Source organism: Berghia stephanieae, chromosome 9 (genome assembly GCF_034508935.2).
Source record: "Berghia stephanieae isolate SIO BIC M18660-M18661 chromosome 9, UCSD_Bste_1.3, whole genome shotgun sequence".
NCBI classification, from domain to species: Eukaryota; Metazoa; Mollusca; class Gastropoda; order Nudibranchia; family Aeolidiidae; genus Berghia; species Berghia stephanieae.
Window position 1 is genome coordinate 39,477,128 of NC_088368.1, and position 15,794 is coordinate 39,492,921.

At 41.3% G+C, this 15,794-nt stretch overlaps 1 protein-coding gene across 6 annotated transcripts in view; it reads left to right on the forward strand.

The window, feature by feature from the left end:
* Positions 1-15,794, forward strand: part of LOC144980219 (uncharacterized) — a 50,571-nt gene continuing 34,777 nt past the window's right edge. For 2 of the 6 annotated variants that reach the window (XM_078927802.1, XM_078927807.1), the window contains exons 1-2: positions 1-136; positions 5,229-5,832. In XM_078927802.1, the coding sequence (XP_078783928.1) occupies positions 5,583-5,832 (250 nt within the window). In that variant the 5' untranslated portion in view covers positions 1-136; positions 5,229-5,582. The remainder of the gene's footprint in view (positions 137-5,228; positions 5,833-15,794) is intronic. The other 4 variants (XM_078927805.1, XM_078927803.1, XM_078927806.1 and 1 more) reach the window with 4 other exon arrangements.

Sequence of the window (15,794 nt, forward strand, 5' to 3'; positions counted from 1 at the left end):
TCAATGTGTAAGCAAAGCATTCGTGTTAACACAACGTTTGGTCGCAATGGCCCTAGGAATTCGGTCAACGGATAGCAGACATAATGCGTGTCTGAGTTTGCATCATGAATCAGGCATCTAGTTCTAGACTTTGTCGGTAATGTTTATTTAATATGACGTGGGCGGATTATTTCAAGTGGAAATCAAATTATAGTCACAGTGTGTAACTGAAAACTGTTTTTTGTGTAGTCACGACACGCCGTGTATAACTTTCTTATAATATGGGAATAAATTTACAAAATGAAATTGAGTTTGCAGTGAAAATTGTGAGAATTAGGTATTTATAATCTTGTAAAGTTTAAACACTCCGTGATCTTTGACGGAAATTTTTGGCCAGTGTCACGCTATGAATTTGCGAAGACGACGCGTCTTCCCCTAGCCATCGTTACCTATCGATGATGTGCGTTTCGCTAAGAAACTCACAACATTGCCTTTCGGAAATATAACGGACCAACACATAGTGTGCGCTTGGCTAAGAATCTCACAACATTGACTTCCGGAAATATAACGGTCCGACACACAAAACTATGGATAACCTTAAATGTTTATAGTCTAGCTAATACAGTTTAGTGAGAACTATTCATAAACATGAATGGCAAAAGCTATAACAGAGACCTGAGTGACGTCAACTTCATTCTGTTAATAGATAGAACGAAACTGACGTCACTCAGCAGTTTGTTATAAAGTAATCAATCTTTCATTCATTAATAGTAATCTACCATCTTGTTCAATCTATAACTAAAGTAATCAATCTTCCATTCTTTAATAGTAATCTACCATCTTGTTCAATCTATAACTAAAGTAATCAATCTTCCACTCTCTAATAGTAATCTCCTATCTTCTTCCATCTATAACTAAAGTAATCAATCTTCCACTCTCTAACAGTAATCTCCCATCTTGTTCCATCTATAACTAAAGTACTCAATCTTCCACTCTCTAACAGTAATTTCCCATCTTCTTCAATCTATAACTAAAGTAACCAATTTTCCACTCTCTAACAGTAATCTACCATCTGGTTCCATCTATAATTAAAGTAACCAATCTTCCACTCTCTAACAGTAATCTCCCATCTTCTTCCATCTATAACTAAAGTAACCAATCTTCTACTCTCTAATTGTAACCGTCCATCTTGTTCCATCTATAACTAAAGTAATCAATCTTCCACTCTCTGATAGTAATCTCCCATCTTGCTCCATCCATAAATAAAGTAATAAATCTTCCACTCTCTAATAGTGATCTCCCATCTTGTTCCATCTATAACTAAAGTGGACGTTTCGGGTTTCCCCTTTATCAACAAAACAGGATGAATGAAACATTACAGACGAATGAGATAATGTGGTAGTGGCGTTGTTAAGATGAATAAACAAAATCATTGATGAACAGAAAATAGTATGCTCTTTTGTAAGGTGCGCAATTAATTCAATCAAAAGAGGGGAGGCGAGAAGGAACTGTGTAATCCAGTACAGAAAGTGAAATACAATAAAGTGTAGACTATTGTTGGAAAATAAATACAATGGAATTTCATTCATCCTGTTTTATTGATAAAGAGGAAACCCGAAACGTCCATTTTTATCTGTTTTCGTATATTAAATTGAAGCTTACGTTCAATTTCACATTGTTATTTATTTCTTCGAGCTTCGAGCACCACCGTTTACATAGTCTAGTTAATACAGTTTAGTGAGAACTATTTATAGTTAAAATGTTAAGATGAATGTGCCAACAGGATTTAACGTCTACCACATTATCTCATTCGTCTGCAGTGTTTAATTAATTATGTTTTATTGATGAAGGGGAAATCCGAAACGTCCATATTATTTGTTTTTGTATGTTCATTGAATCCTACATTCAATTTCACATTGTTATTCATTACCACGTTGATAAGTCAAGCCCATAATAGGCTTCAACAGTCATGACGTCACTTCCCTCGTAATGACGCATAGTAACAGTAACTGGCTCTAAACTATCGGAACAATGGCGGACGCCCTTATGAAATATTTCTCCGACGAGCATAAAAGTGTATCCAGAGGATAAAAACATTATAAATATGATCATGTTTTGACTGTTATACATTCTGATCATATGACATATGAAAAGTTCTAGCCAGCATGCAGAATAAAAAGTACCAATTTTCTTTGCTTAGAACCACGCTGCTCACCGTTGCTGGGCGACGTGACATCAGACTATTGAATCCAATTACGTTTGGTTGCCAGACTTGCTTACACGAACACGTAGATATGAAACGACGTGCACTTATTTTCAGGTCTGATAACCCAAATCGTCATGGTTTCATTGCTGCAATCAAAATAGTCGCGAACCAACGCAAAACAGTGTCGATTACAACAGTATCAAATCAGGCTCATAATCATGTTTGGCTAGCTGACCTGCTGATATGTGTACGTTGGTATGAAGTCATACATATTAAATGATAAATATGTACGGCTATGTGGTCTTCTGGTATGACCCTCGCTTTCGGATCGGAACGTCCTGGGTTCGAGCCTCGCTCGGCGCATAGTTGATGCCTTAGAAAAGGCTATTTATTTATATTTTATATTCTCTCACCGCACACTGGTGTAAAACGAGTACCTGACCGTTAACAGCGTTGTCTATGTCCGAAAGAAAAATGTAGTATCGCTTAATGGGGATAATCTATATTACCGTTCCGTGTGCTCGAGGTCATTGGTCAAATTACAAAATGTGCTCAAAGTAACCCACACAGTGAAAAGGGTTCACAACTTTTGAAATACGATTGGTAATTTTGTTCAGCTTGATACATGGGCATGTTTACAACTTTCATAAACAAAGCAACGTGTTTACATTTGTTAAGAAATATTTATCCAATCGTTGGACAGCAACAAATCATGTGATTGATGACTTGGTCTGAATATAGATCGCTCCCATTAACAGGATTTTTTTTTCACGCCCTGAGTGTTAAATTTTGCTTTTGGCAAGTGAACCCTTGTGAAACGCTTCGAATACGTTTAGTGGGTATTAACAAGAGATGAAGTGAGTAGAAAAGTGCCAGAAGACAATAGAGAATAAAAAATTTCGCGGCGGTGGTGGGGTTTGAACCTGCGACCTTATTGGTACGACAACTCCGCCTAATCTTCTTCTTCTTCTTCTTCTTCTTCTTCTTCTTCTTCTTCTTCTTCTTCTTCTTCTTCTTCTTCTTCTTCTTCTTCTCCTCCTCCTCCTCCTCCTCCTCCTCCTCCTCCTCCTTCTTCTCTCCTCCTCCTCTCTTCTTCTTCTTCTTCTTCTTCTTCTTCTTCTTCTTCTTCTTCTTCTTCTTCTTCTTCTTCTTCTTCTTCTTCTTCTTCTTCTTCTTCTTCTTTCTTCTTCTTCTTCTCTTCTTCTTCTTCTTCTTCTTTCTTCTTCTTCTTCTTCTTCTTCTTCTTCTTCTTCTTCTTCTTCTTCTTCTTCTTCTTCTTCTTCTTCTTCTTCCTTCTTCTTCTTCTTCTTCTTCTTCTTCTTCTTCTTCTTCTTCTTCTTCTTCTTCTTCTTCTTCTTCTTCTTCTTCTTCTTCTTCTTCTTCTTCTTCTTCTTCTTTTCTTCTTCTTCTTCTTCTTCTTCTTCTTCTTCTTCTTCTTCTTCTTCTTCTTCTTCTTCTTCTTCTTCTTCTTCTTCTTCTTCTTCTTCTTCTTCTTCTTCTTCTTCTTCTTCTTCTTCTTCTTCTTCTTCTTCTTCTTCTTCTTCTTCTTCTTCTTCTTCTTCTTCTTCTTCTTCTTCTTCTTCTTCTTCTTCTTCTTCTTCTCTTCTTCTTCTTCTTCTTCTTCTTCTTCTTCTTTCTTCTTTCTTCTTCTTCTTCTTTCTTCTTTTCTTCTTCTTCTTCTTCTTCTTCTTCTTTCAGCTTATCCCGCAGTTTGCAAGGTTTCCATAATGAATGCCACATCTCCATGCATCTCGGTTCAGCGCACCATCTTCCTCCAGGCCCAGTTCTTTCATAATATATCATCCTTCACCTTATCCCATCATCTCGTCTTTGGGCGTTCCTTTTTCCTCTTTCCCGATACGAAGTGACTATTCTCATCCCCCTAGTCGAGGATGCTAGTCTTCATAATAGTAGTCCACAATTGTTGTATTTTTAATCCAAAGGTTGTAATGCAGTAATTTGTTAAGTTTCTTGTCACAAGTTGCACAATTAAAAAAAAAAATCAATCAAATCCAAATCGCAAAAAGCCGGCGACGTTTTTTTTTTTTTTGCGGTAATCCAATCGGCCGGGGGGGGGGGGGGGGTGATGGGGGGATGAGAATAGAGGCAGCCTTCCCGATATTTGTAAATCCAATACTTAATAACATAGAGTATGTATACAAATTAAAACTGTAGTATTGAGATAGGGGACTTAAATTGTGTTTATCATGTACAAATTTGGTGAGTGGACTGAATATTTTCAATACAACAATGGGCCATCTATGTTTATGAGTAATTTTAACTAAATTGTATTAACCCGTAGCCGCCATCGTTAACCTAGTTAATGATGGCAACGATTAACGAGGCTATTAACGTTAAAGGTTTCACATGGTTTTGTGTTTTGGTCCGTTATATTTTGGGATGGTAATGATGTGAATTTCCTAGCCAAGCATCCATAAACGTTTAAGGTTACACATAGTGTAACACATGTGTTGGTTAGTTATATTTCCGGATGGTAATGGTGTGAGCCAAGCGCACAGCATCTATAACTGATCACCTTTCCGTCTAAAAACAATAACGGAGAGTTGAGTGACGTGAATTTTGTTCTATCTATAAGATTGTCTTCATCACCGTAGTCGGACCGTAGCCATCGTTAACTTATAGCCTGACACTGACCAAAAAATGACGTCAAAATGCGTCTTTGGCCGCAAAAGAAAACAAATCGTGAGTTGTATTCAATAGTTCAACCACTTGTTTCCATGAGCACTACTAATAACAACTCACTTGGCGGTGCAAAAAACAAATAATGACATCAAAATGCCAGTCTTTTTGGGTTTCAGTGTCAGGCTGTATGTAACTTAACGATGGCTACATTGGCCTGACCGTAACCATCGTTAACACATAGCCTGACACTAGAACCCTCTAGGACTGGCAGTTTGACGTCATTTTTATAGGTTTGTGTAGCGTCTAGTGATTTGTCGTTAGTAGAGCTCAAGGAAACAAGTTATTTCATTGGTTGAACTATTGAATACAACTCACGATTTGTTTTCTTTTATGGCAAAAGACTGGCATTTTGACGTCATTTTTTGGTCCGTGTCAGGCCATAACTTTACGAAGGCCACGGTCAGGCTGTAACTTAAACGATAGCTACGTTGTCCTGACACTGAGCGTAACCATCACTAAGTTGTAGTCTGAATATAGATCGCTCCCATTAACATCGTTGTGTCACGTACTAGATGTTAAATTTTATGAGAAGTAATCGCCAAAATAACTGTCTAAAAACGATAACAATGAGCCGAGTGACGTCATGCCGTTCTATCTATTGGCTAATTAATACATTTTAGTGATAACTAATCAAGAAAATGCCTGTCTAAAAACGATAACGAAAGGTGAGTGACGTAAATTACGTTCCTTCGATATGGTGATGGAGAAGAAAGCCATTTTATCAGATAGCAATCGGTTTGGGAGCGTAGATGATCATGGTGATAGAGGTGGTGGTGGTTGGGGATATGATAAGAAGGATGAGGGTAGTGGTGGTGATGGGGATGGTCACCCAGGGGGTAGCGGGAAAGTTTCTGGCTTGACTGTGTTGACGGCCTCGGTGTTTCTGATTGGAGAATTGGCCGGCACGGGAGTCATGGCTTTACCACATGCTATGGAAGGGATTGGTAAGTTGTAGTAGTTGTTGTTGTTGTTGTTGTTGTGGCTGATGCTGTTGTTGTGGTTGTTGTGGTTGTTCTTGTTGTTGTTGTTGTTGTGGCTGATACTATTGTTGTGGTTGTTGTTGTTGATGATGTGGTTGATGCTGTTGCCGTTGTTGTTTTTGTTGTTGTGGTTTTTGTTGGTGTGGTGGTTGTTCTTGTTGTGGTTGTTACTGTTGATATTGTTGTTGTTGTGCTTGTTATTGTTGTTGTTGTAGTTGTTGTTGTGGTTGTTGTTGTTTGTTGTTGTTGTGGTTTTGGTTGTTGTTGTTGTTGCTGTTGATTTTGTTGTTATGGTTGAAGCTGTTGTGGTTGTTGTGGTTGTTATTGTTAGTTTGTTGTTGTGGTTGTTGTTTTTGTTGTTGTGGTTGTTGTTTTTGTTGTTGTGGTTGTTGTTTTTGTTGTTGTGGTTTTTTTGTTGTTGTGGTTGTTGTTGCTGTTGTTGTTGTTTTGTTGTTATGGTTGCTGTGGTTGTTGTGGTTTTTGTTTTTTGTGGTTTTTGTTTTTGTGGATGTTCTTGTTGTTGTTATTGTTTTGTTGTTACGGTTGTTGTGGTTGTTGTTTTTGTTATTGTGGTTGATGTTGTTGTGGTTTTTGTTGTTGTGATTGTTGTTGATGTTTTGTTGTTATGGTTGTTGTGGTTGTTGTTGTTGTTTTTGTTGTTGCGTTTGTTGTTGTTTCTGTTGTTCTATTTGTTGTTGAGGTTGATGTTGTTGTGGTTGTTGTTTTTGTTGTTGTTGTTGTTGTTGTTGTTGTTTTGTTATGGTTGTTGTTGTTGTTTTTGTGGCTGATGTTGTTGTTGTTGTTGTTGTTCTTGTTCTTGTTGTTGAGGTTGATGATGTTGTTGTTGTTTTTGTTGTTGTTATGGCTTTTGCTGGGTTTTTTTTTGTTATTATTGTTTCTGTTGTTGTAGTTGTTGGTGTTGTTTTTGTTGTTGTGGTTTTGTTGTTGTTGTTGTCATTCTCATCGTTGTCGTTGTTGTTGTTGCTGTTGTTATTTTTGTTGTTGTTGTTGTTGTTCTTGCTCACGTCGTTATTGTTTTTTGTAGTTGCTTTTTTTATTTTTGTTGTTGTCGTAGTCGCCATTTTGGGTATTATAAAAATCATCCTGTCATCATCATCATGACCATCATTATTATCACTATCATTATCATCATCATCATCCTTTCATCATCATCATCATCATCATCATCATCATCATCATCATCATCCTCATAAAGTTGAAAGCGCTTTGCTTAACATATAGCACGAAACATAAATTCCACGGGTTTCAAATTATGTGGCGATGTGGTCTAGTGGTATGATGACCGCTTTCAGATCGAAAAGTCCTGGGTTCGAGCTTCGTTCGGCGCATAATTGAGTCCTTTGAAAAGACTATTTACTCACATTATCTCACCGTACTCGTTTGTGAAATGAATACCGGCCGTTAACGACGATGTCTGTGTTTTTTTTAAATGTAATATCGCCTAACAGGCGTCATGTCTCATTCTACGTGTTGCTATTGGTAAGGGGAGACATTCCGAAAGTTCCTACATCCCCAGTATTTTTTCACCGTTGATCTTTTGTCAGGCGTTTATTTATTCAATTTGTCATCATATAGAAGCATTTTATAAACTCTAGAACAAACCTTGATAGATTTGTGAAAGTTTAAAATTTCCTAATTTGACCATTGTTTTGATTCTCGGCCGCCATTTTAATTTGTGAAGTATTGAAGGTAGTGCAAAGCAGTCGAGGTTTTTTTTTTCCTATTAGGGTTAGTCATAAGTCTTAGTAAAGGTGCTAGGGTGTTTATTTTCCTATTAGGGTTAGTCATAAGTCTTAGTAAAGGTGCTAGGGTGTTTATTTTCCTATTAGGGTTAGTCATAAGTCTTAGTAAAGGTGCTAGGGTGTTTATTTTCCTATTAGGGTTAGTCATAAGTCTTAGTAAAGGTGCTAGGGTGTTTATTTTCCTATTAGGGTTAGTCATAAGTCTTAGTAAAGGTGCTAGGGTGTTTATTTTCCTATTAGGGTTAGTCATAAGTCTTAGTAAAGGTGCTAGGGTGTTTATTTTCCTATTAGGGTTAGTTAAAGGCACTAGGTTTTACTTTTTCTTGGGGTTAATTGAGGGAATATTATTTAAGTTGTTTCCCTTTGTAGGAGCTTGCGGAAGGCCTCCCAAGTAAAGTGTGGTAAAGACTTGCGATTTATTGATATTGATATCTACTGACCGATAAACTAAAATCATGCCGAATCATGCATGGCAACGACGACAAGCACATCGATTAAAATATATGCATCTAATCGTAATCAAGCTAATCAAGAAAATGATTCAGGAAATATCGAATGAAAATAGTTCTTTCCCGCGAAATTGCGGGCTTTTTACTAGTATATATATATATATATATATATATATATATATATATATATATATATATATATTATTTCTTTAAAAAATATAGCATTGTGGAGAACATTGTGCTTATTTGAGTCAATAAAAAAATTGATACGACGCACAACTCTACTGAAAGATTTGAAAATAAGAAATGTATTTTTTACAGATAGATAAACAAATAACTTGATTTCCTTTTATAATTTAAAGTCAGTTTGAAAGTTCGTTGAGTCAAACAGATAATATAATAAAATATGTACCGACGACACTTGGCTCCCAAAATCAACTAATTTTGACACTGTAAAAAGTTGTCAATTTGCGTCATCTATTTATGACATCAAGTATTATTATTACTTCCGTTGTGTTGTTGATTTAGCGGTGATCAGTTTTGTTATGATATGTTTGTCTGTGTGTGTGTGTATGTTTGTGTGTGTGTTGTGTGTGGTGTATACATGTGTGTGTGTGTGTGTGTTGGCATTTTTCAGCAAATCGTGGCATTCATAGTGATATTATTCACTTGATCACATGAAGGTATTTCAGTCGCCATTTTGATTCTTTTTTTACTATTAGGGTTAGCTCGAGAGGTTAGTCATAAGTGTTATTAAAGGTGCTAGGGTGTTTGTTTTTCCATAAGTTAAGTAAAGGGGAGACATTCCGAAAGCTCCTACATCCCCAGTATTCTTTAAATTTGTATTTTCACCTTTGATCTTTTGTCAGCACGGTGGTAGAACAGCACATTCAACGTTCAAAATTCCAATTCTAATAACGGATAACAGCACCTGTAGCATCAGTCGCCAATCAGACACAGCTAAGTTACTCCCCCTCGTGGATCTTTACCTTGCAGTTGGTGAGGGGGCTTGAGGCACACGGGAGGGCAAAGGTGTAAATCCCGGTCGACCGTCACGAGACCATCCCGGGTATCGAGCCAACGAGCCACATGAGCTGCTCGCCCCGGTGTGTGACTAAATTTGATCCAAACCCGGTGCCCGAATAGCAGCCCTATCCCGGGCGCCACACTATTGTCCTTATGTCGAGTCCCAATCAGTCCCGTCAATGGCGAAGCGGTCTGCCGCCTAGCCAAATAATACCGCGTTCGTGTCGCCAGGGTCGTCGGCACGTCCGAGAAAAAAGCAAACGTCCCATGCATCAATCGATTCGCGGCCTGCCGATCGGAAAATGCGACGGCGGGGATGGCGAGCTGACGCGTATATTGTCCCTGAACGTCGAGAGCCAGAGTATGGCAAAAAATGAGCTTTTATCAAAGCTATTGGCCGTTCACTGCGTAGATATCCTCCTTTTACAGGAGACCCACCTTTATTCAGGCGCGCAATCTTCCCGATTCCAGATCCCAGGCTATACGGTGGTCCAACGCGAGGACACTTCGAGGCTCAAAGGAGGGGTTAGCGTTTACGCTAAAGAGCCATCGAAGGTAAGGGTCATTGAGAGCGTAACGGACAGCAATGGGGTGAACCGAATTTCCGTGGAAGTAGGCGGACTGTGTCTGCATAATATTTACAAACCACCTAGAGCGACTTGGTCTACACCACCGGTACCGGTGGTCAGCCATCCTTCCATCTGTCTGGGAGACTTTAATAGCCACCATCACGAATGGGGCTACCGAGACTGCAACGAGGCAGGAAGACAACTCCGCTCATGGATGGACTGTAATGATCTACACCTAGTGTACGATCCTACAGCCAAGGGTACCTTCCGGGGTACCCGCCATAAGAAGGAGTATACTCCAGACCTCACCCTCGTAACGAAAGGCGCGAACGGTGAACCGTTGCAGGTGAAGCGGAAAGTCCTCGGGGACTTTCCGCATAGCCAGCACAGGCCGGTTCTTGTCACAGCTGGGGTGACAATACCGAGGGTGCAGTCTCTCCCACTTTGCAGATGGAATTTCAGGAAGGCTGACTGGGAGGAATTCAGTTCCTATATCGAGCAGGTCTGCCCTGCCATTCCTCCCAAGTCCAAGAATATAACCAGATTTAGTAGGCTACTGGTTAAGAGCGCTCAACGCTTTATTCCACGGGGCAAACGAAAATTCTACACCCCTTGCTGGACAGCAGAGTCGGAAGAGCTGTACCGAGAGTACCAGCAGACCCAGTCCCAGGACACAGCCGATAGACTACTCCAGTCTCTGGCAGAGGGAAGGAAGCAACGGTGGCAGGAGACCGTGGAAAGTCTCGACTTTACACACTCCAGCCGCCACGCTTGGCGTTTGATAAAGAAATTGGACCCAGATCGGAATTTCGCGAAGGCTGCACCGGAATGCGAGGCAGACACAATTGCCAAGAATATTAAGAACCGTAGCAAGCGGGTCCCTAATCAGGCTTTTGAGCGCGGTGTCCGCAAGGCGTACCGTACGATTTTGGACTCGCTACCTGCGGAGGAGTCGGACTGGACGGCCCCGTTCAGTCCCCGAGAAGTGGGTGCAGCCATTAGCGAAGTGAAGAACGGCAAAGCAGCTGGGATAGATGGTGTATATCCCGATATGGTGACGCATCTGGGCCCCAGGGCACGGGCCTGGCTAGCAGAGGCAATGTCTGACATCCTTGCAAACGGAAAGCTTCCACAAGTGTGGAAGCATGCGAAGATAGTTGCCATCCTGAAGCCAGGGAAGCCGGCGAAGGAGGCAGACAGTTACAGACCCATATCGCTGCTGAGCTGTCTTTACAAACTGTTGGAGCGTGTTCTATTAAACCGATGGGGGCCGGTCCTAGACGCTGCCCTGCCACCTGAGCAGGCAGGCTTCAGGGAAGGGAGGTGCACCACGGAGCAGGTCATTGCCCTTACAGAGCATATTGAGCACGGGTTCGAGAGAAAACAGCAAACAGGTGCTGTGTTTATAGACCTATCAGCGGCGTACGATACGGTCTGGTGCGATGGGTTAATGCTCAAACTTTCAAAAATCATAAGGTGCAAAAAGACCTTGAAGTTGTTCTCTTCGATCTTAGGGGAAAGGCAATTCCACGTCGCGCTGGGAGACGTCACGAGCAAAGTAAGGAAATTGAAGAATGGGGTCCCTCAGGGGTCGGTACTTGCGCCAATGTTGTTTAACGTTTACATTAGCGATATGCCGAACACTTCCTCCCTGAGGCTGGGATACGCAGACGACTGGGCACTCGTTACTCAGAGTAAAGTGTGGACCCGTCTCGAGAGCGTACTCAGCGAGGACGTCACCAGACTCAAATCCTACTTTGACAAGTGGTACCTGAAGATGAACACTTCAAAAACCGTGGCCACTGCATTTCACTTATGCAGTGGCTGGCACACCCGTAAACTGAATGTCCTAGTCGGGGACCAGCCAATCCCATATGAGCCGCGTCCAAAATACCTAGGGGTGACGCTGGATCGCAGCCTTACCTATCGGGTTCATCTCGAAAGGGTTGCCCGGAAGATAGAGAAGCGGAATAGTCTTCTGAGGAAGCTGGCGGGATCGACTTGGGGCGCTAGCCAAGCGCTCCTGAGAACATCCGCCCTGGCACTATGCTATTCCACCGCGGAGTATTGCGCTCCAGTGTGGGGTAGAAGCAGAAACGTTGAGAAGGTGGATGTAAAACTTCGCAAGTCGATGCACATAGTGTCGGGAACGCTAGCAACAACCCATAGAGAATGGGGCCCGGTGATGGCAGCGATCCAGCCCCCCGATGTCCGGAGGGAGACCATTACGGGAAACTGGCTGAGTAAGATCAAAGAGAGAGGGAATGGGGATACCCCTCTCATGCGCATAATGAACGGTGCCCCCGTTTCGAGCCGAAATAAGTCCAGGCAACCCTTGTACGCAGAATCCCTGACTACGGACAGAGCTGCACATACGAGATGGAAGTCGGTTTGGACGAATTCAATCCCTCGTGGGGGCGGGGACCTACACTCCTCTAAGCTTGGTGAGAAGTTGCCAGGCTTTGATACCAGTAAGAGGAGACACTGGGTAGCTGCGAATCGGCTTCGGTCGAGGAGCTGCCTAACGGCCGGTGCGTTACATCAGTGGGGTCTAACTTCCTGTCCTTTATGTCCACGCTGTGGGCAAGAACCCGAAACGGCAGAGCATCTAGTCGAAAGGTGTGTTGTAACGATGCTACCAGGCGGGTTCGCGACGGTGCACGAATGCGGACCGGACTTTGCTGATTGGGTCGATCGTCATAACATAATAGTGTGAACCATAAGAAGCTGCTGCTAAGTTACTGAAGAGTAGTTCTCTCATAATTTGGGATGAAGCACCTATTATGGACAGGTGAGTGTTTGAATGTGTGAGCAGAACATTTTGTGACATAACAGGCAGTTCAAAACCTTTTGGGGGCAAATTCTACCTGTTGTTAACAAAGGAAGTGAAGCCGATATATTAAGTGTCACACTTAACAAGTCAATTATTTGGAATTTTGTCACCATTTTTCACATGAACAAGAACATGAGGGTTACTGATGACAATAACTGTTTTGCAAATTGGCTTCTCCGCATCGGAAATGGTACAGAGCCGGTTTTCAGCGAAATAGGAAAGTATTCTGTTAAATTACCTACAGCGCTATGCCTTCCTGAAAATGACCCAGAATGCTTGATAAATGCTGTATACAATGATTTGAATCTGAACTTTGCGGATGAACGTTATCTATCAGAGAGAGCAATTTTGACTACAACCCATGAAAATGTTGACAAAATAAATGCAGCCGTTCTGTCCAGGTTGACCTCATCAACTGAACAAATTTACCGCAGTGCTGATTCCATTCCAAGTGACTCTGACATCAACTTATACCCGATTGAATTCTTGAACGAACTTACACCTCCCGGACTTCCTCCACATGCATTACATTTGAAAGCTAACACGTCAGTCATGCTGCTTAGAAATATAAATCCTAAATCAGGCCTCCTAAATGGCACCCGTTTGTTCATAATTAAATTAGGTTCAAAAGTATTAGAAGCCAAGATAATTACCGGTAGTAGAGCTGGCGACATAGTGTTTATCCCTAGAATCAATCTGACGACAACAACTGATTCAGGCTTACCATTTATTATAAATAGAAGACAGTTTCCGGTAAAATTGTCATATGCAATGACAATTAACAAGTCTCAGGGGCAGACATTAAGCAAGGTGGGGATTTTCTTACCACAACCGGTATTCACACACGGACAACTGTATGTTGCTGTGTCACGGGTCAGAGGCTATAGTGGCTTACACTTCATGTTGGGCCACACAGAAAAATCAACCGAAGATATACCAAATTACACAGACAACGTTGTTTACCAATCTGCCCTCATTAAATGATGGTGAGTACAGTATCGAATGAAAATAGTTCTTTCCCCGCGAAATTGCGGGCTTTTTACTAGTATATATATATATATATATATATATATATATATATATATATATATATATATATATATATAGAGAGAGAGAGAGAGAGAGAGAGAGAGAGAGAGAGAGAGTGAGAGAGAGAGAGGACGGGCGGGAGGAGGGGGGGGGGAAGGGAACAGAAGACTCCTAAGGCTTAACCCCCTCCTACCAACTATAGGAAAATCGTCACATTCGTTACGATACAACACACATTTTTATTATTCAAATTGCTCTTATACATCATAAAATTTAAAGAGAATTAACAGTGTATTGTAGAGCCTGTTTTACTAAAGAAATTATGTATGGCAAGAACCTACTTCTATTGTGTTTGAGTCCTATCTGTAGATAGGTAAGGAGAAAGTTAATTAATTTACACTCTACAATAATAATAGTCAACTTGACAATGGCAATAATTAATTTACACGATGGTAATATCTATTAATTATCATATATAAGCACCCAATACCCCTCTCTTTGTGACAACCCTCTCTCTCTCTCTCTCTCTCTCTCTCTCTCTCTCTCATTCTCTCTCTCTCTCATTCTCTCTCTCTCATTCTCTCTCTCTCTCTCATTCTCTCTCTCTCATTCTCTCTCTCTCATTCTCTCTCTCTCTCTCTCTCTCTCTCTCTCTCTCTCTCTCTCTCTCTCTCTCTCTCTCTCTCTCTCATCGCATTATCCAGCCATCACATTGTTTCAGTTTCAATAGGAGTCAATAGTCTGATGTCACGTCTACCCAGCAACCAGCAGCTTGGATCAAAACAAAGACAATCGGTACACTTTATTCTTCATGCCGGTATCCAGTTTTATGCTCGTCGGAGAAATATTTCATAAGGGCGGTGATGGAGATAATGACGTCTGCCATTGTTCCGACTGTTTAGAACCAGTGTATGCGTCATTACGAGGGAAGTGACGCCACGACTATTGAGCCCTATTAGCGTGCGTTGTTATTTGTTATTCTGCTTGGTTTTGTGGTCTAGTGGTACGCCACTCTCCTTCGGTCCGGAAAGTCTAAGGTTTCGAGTCCCGCCCTGTGCAAGCAGTGCATACTTAAGTCATTGAAAAAAGCTCTTAACTCACCCGACTCATGTGTAAAATGCGGCTTTGTGCTTTTGTGGTATGACGCTTTCAGATCGGAAGGTCCTGGGTTCGAGGCAGTAAAATGAGTACCTGGCCGTTAAAAGCGTTGACTCTGTCGGAAAAAAATTGTAATACCGCCTGACAGGCGTAATGTCTCGTTCTACATTTTACTGTTGCTGTTGGTCAGGGACCCCTTGAGAAGCGCTTTGAGCACTTAAAGTGGATATAGCACTATATAAAAGCTCAAGTTTTTGGGGTTTTTTTTAGTTTTTAAAAAAAAAATAAGTGCATTACCCCTATCATTACAGCGTTGTCTCTGTCGGAAAAAAAAATTGATATTTGACGTCTAGCACGTGTAACACCCCGTCCTACATTTTAAATCGCATTGTTGTTGGTCAGGGACCCCTTGTAAGGCAGATGTACTTCAGAGCCATTCGGCAAATGGAGCCGGAGTCTATCCCGGGTTTATATAGCGCGAAACGGACAATACAATAGCAATTATTGCTTGCTATCCTTTGGATTGGACGCTAGTCAATTGCAAAGTAAGGTACTTTCCGCCAAATCTAACAGACTCAGCTACCCATTCACTGCTGGGTGGACAGGGCCGGGGTTTAGGGGGGGGGTCTAAAAAAAATATCGACTGCACCCGGGATCGATCTCGGTCCCATTGCGTGTGAAGCGAGTGGTGCTCTACCAGCTGAGCTATCGGGAACCCCCCCCCCCCCCCCCCAGCCTTTGTAAAGCAGTGTGAGCACTTATAATGGATATTGCGCCCAAATTATTTCCCCCGGTTTGGTTTGAGAGCGACGTGGTCATAATATTATTATACACAGGTCTGACATCCGAACCCACTTCTGGGCCTAGTTTAACATTGTTGTAATGGACAATATTTTACGTCACTTTTTTGAGATTTCCATTACAACAATGAGCCCACAAGGAAATGGGTCATCAGACCTGTAAATAAGTGCGCGTTTTTTGTTGTTTTTTTTTTTTTGTTTTTTTTTGGTAGAATTTCCATTACGCCTATGAAATCGGGTTATCAGACCTGCAAATAAGTACACTTCGATTCAAATGTGTATTTTTTAAAGTCAGATTTCGAAACAACTGGCATGCACTTCTTTGCAGGTCTGATAACCCAATTCACAATGGGCTCATT